Source organism: Palaemon carinicauda, chromosome 23 (genome assembly GCF_036898095.1).
Source record: "Palaemon carinicauda isolate YSFRI2023 chromosome 23, ASM3689809v2, whole genome shotgun sequence".
Lineage (NCBI taxonomy): Eukaryota > Metazoa > Arthropoda > Malacostraca > Decapoda > Palaemonidae > Palaemon > Palaemon carinicauda.
In genome coordinates this window covers 89,350,473-89,352,972 of record NC_090747.1, presented here as the reverse complement: position 1 = coordinate 89,352,972, position 2,500 = coordinate 89,350,473, and the positions used below count along the sequence as shown (strand labels likewise).

The 2,500-nt window shown below is 35.9% G+C and overlaps 1 protein-coding gene across 1 annotated transcript in view; it reads left to right on the top strand.

Moving 5' to 3' along the window:
* The window catches only part of LOC137616984 (uncharacterized), a 5,098-nt gene that overhangs the window by 2,159 nt on the left and 439 nt on the right, over positions 1 to 2,500 (top strand). Inside the window, exons 2-3 of the mRNA XM_068346848.1 lie at positions 1,787 to 1,996; positions 2,271 to 2,500. The exon at positions 2,271 to 2,500 is cut by the window's right edge and continues 439 nt beyond it. Coding sequence (XP_068202949.1) covers positions 1,787 to 1,996; positions 2,271 to 2,441 — 381 coding nt within the window. The 3' untranslated portion in view covers positions 2,442 to 2,500. The remainder of the gene's footprint in view (positions 1 to 1,786; positions 1,997 to 2,270) is intronic.

The following is a 2,500-nucleotide window of genomic DNA, read 5'->3' as shown; positions in this document are numbered from 1 at the left end:
AAGGTACTGGGGAGTTCAGATGAATTGAACCTAAAATCTTTTTCTCAACCTGTCAGTGATGTATTAGTCCTTTGCAAATACCGTGTTCAGTTGTCGTTGGAAAATTACCCTGAAAATCCAGGGGAATGATTCCAACTTATTCGTATACACAGAGCTATAAGGACCACCCACTCCCCCCGTCCGAATCTCGTGAAATGTAAAACCAGGCTGGAGTTCGAAGAGAAGCGAAAATAGTAAATGCATATGAAAACTACAAATAAATATAAAGGTGAATATTTCGATAGATAAATCTATTCCTATGTAAAACATAATTTTAATGTTAGAAATATGACAATTTAGTACAAATTTTTAATGTTAAAAAAAACCGCTAAATTTTGACGAAAAATAGTCAATGCGTTATCTAATTAATTTTCATTTTTGAGATATATTATTCATATTTGGGGCCGAATGTTTATGAAAAATCTTTATATTTATCTAGATATTAGTGGATCATTATAAATAACCAAAAATGAGGAATCCAAATGACGTTTCAACTTGGATCAAGATAAAAAGTCAATTTGATATATCACCAAGGTGCGAGTTCAAGGATTACAGTGTGCTTACTTTCTCTGCAACAATCGTAAGGTGCATTTTCTAGCTCATTTTGAAACTTTACTATCGGCTTGAGTCTATAACTGAAGCACAATCCTCGTAAGAGCGTAGTTTATAAAACAAGCTTTCCAGGCTGTTATCAATACCACTCGTCATCATGATAAGAAAACAAGACCAAGAACTTTTCTTAATGGAACTCCTGATATGACTGGTGCTGGTTTAGTTAGTTCTATTAGATAAGACAATAATGTTTGATTTGATATACCTTTTTGGTTTTACTTTGTTCTTGGGTGGTGTGAAGTAATTGCATTTATTGAGTCTTGGTGATGTCAGTTTTGCTGCTTTAATGTAGAGAATTCTTACCAGTATTTTTTTTTTTAATTATCATCCAAGATGCTGTAAATTCCTATGTATGAAAAAAGTATCGAAAACCAGTGTTAATTATTTACGTTGTATGTGCTTTTTATTAAGTACGTACGGACATTCATTAACTTTTGAATTTTTGTATGAGTGTCCGCTAACCATTCATTCCAAAGAAAGACTGATCTACGGTATATTTTATCTTTGAAAATGCAGATTTATATGGCTTCTAGTCCATAGAGAGCATTTTAGGTCTTCAGATGCAAGAAGGTATTAATTTTAAATGTTTACCGAGTTCTCAGTAAAATGTGAACAAGAATGTGGCTTTGTAAAACTATTTTACATGAAGTCTGACTCTCATCTTGAGTGATTTGAGAATTTTGTCTTTCCATGCCGGAATCACTTTTGTTTTCAGGTAGCTCTATAGTTGCGTAATGTATAGCACAGTTTAGTACAGTACAACTTGGGATTGCAGAGTGACAGTCTTGTTCTGCAATAAATGAAAGACCGGACATATCAGTATTTCTGAGGAATGTACCCACGAGAAAAGCCACAAGTTTTTATAGGATTTGAGATAGGGCAGAAATTGGCTAAAAGAACGCATATTTGAGAACAGAATTCGATGACCAGAGATTCGCGAGAGGCGATTTCGGTAGTGAAGAAATTAGAAAAGAAAAACATGAAAATGAGAATGCTGGCACAGACATTTTGATAAAATTGAATGAACGGTAAGAAAGTAGCTACGTATGGAATTCAAAATGAAACCATTGCATTACATACATTAAAAAAGAAACAGGCGATACGCAGTACTAGATTTTATTTATGGTATTTTCAGGAGTTTTTGGCGACGCTCATTTTCCACGGGTTGCTGCTGATGTTGGCCTTAAGGACAGTCTCTACCCAACATCTCTATGGGCTGACACCCCTCTTGCAAGAAGATCCTTTTAGTCCGATAAAGGAGCAAGACCACTCGAGTTCAAAGAGAGGGTTCTGGGAGAAGAGATCTTCAGAGGAAGACGGCGAGAGCTTTGAAAATTATGTTCCTGTAAGTAGTTTTGATTGACTAAACAAGGGACTCAATCTGAGATACCTAATTACATTTTATGTAACTAACATTGGAAGTTCTTCTATGAAACTACTCTTGCAGTAAGCGAGACCAGACTAGTCAGACATGCAGATATCATGCGATTATGAAAATTGCAATACCTTAATGGCGATAGACCTAGAGGAGCCTAGATACCAAAGGCTATTTTCAAAATTCTGTCTTCACACCACTTTTTACCACAGTTTAAAACACTGTAATTTGCCTTTTTTTCCAGCAACTTCAGTGGACCAAGAGAAACTTCCAAGAGAAAAAAAGGCTTGGAACCATGATGCCAGCTTATCTTATCCACCTGTATAGACCTGAACTGTCAGCCGTTCCCCAAAAGTCTATTTTCTCCCCACCCAGGGCAAACGCCATGAGAGAGGAAAGGAGTAATAGACAATAGACATTTGAGCTTTAGTGCAACTGGCCCTCGAAGAGGGATCTATAAGAAATGATTCGTTA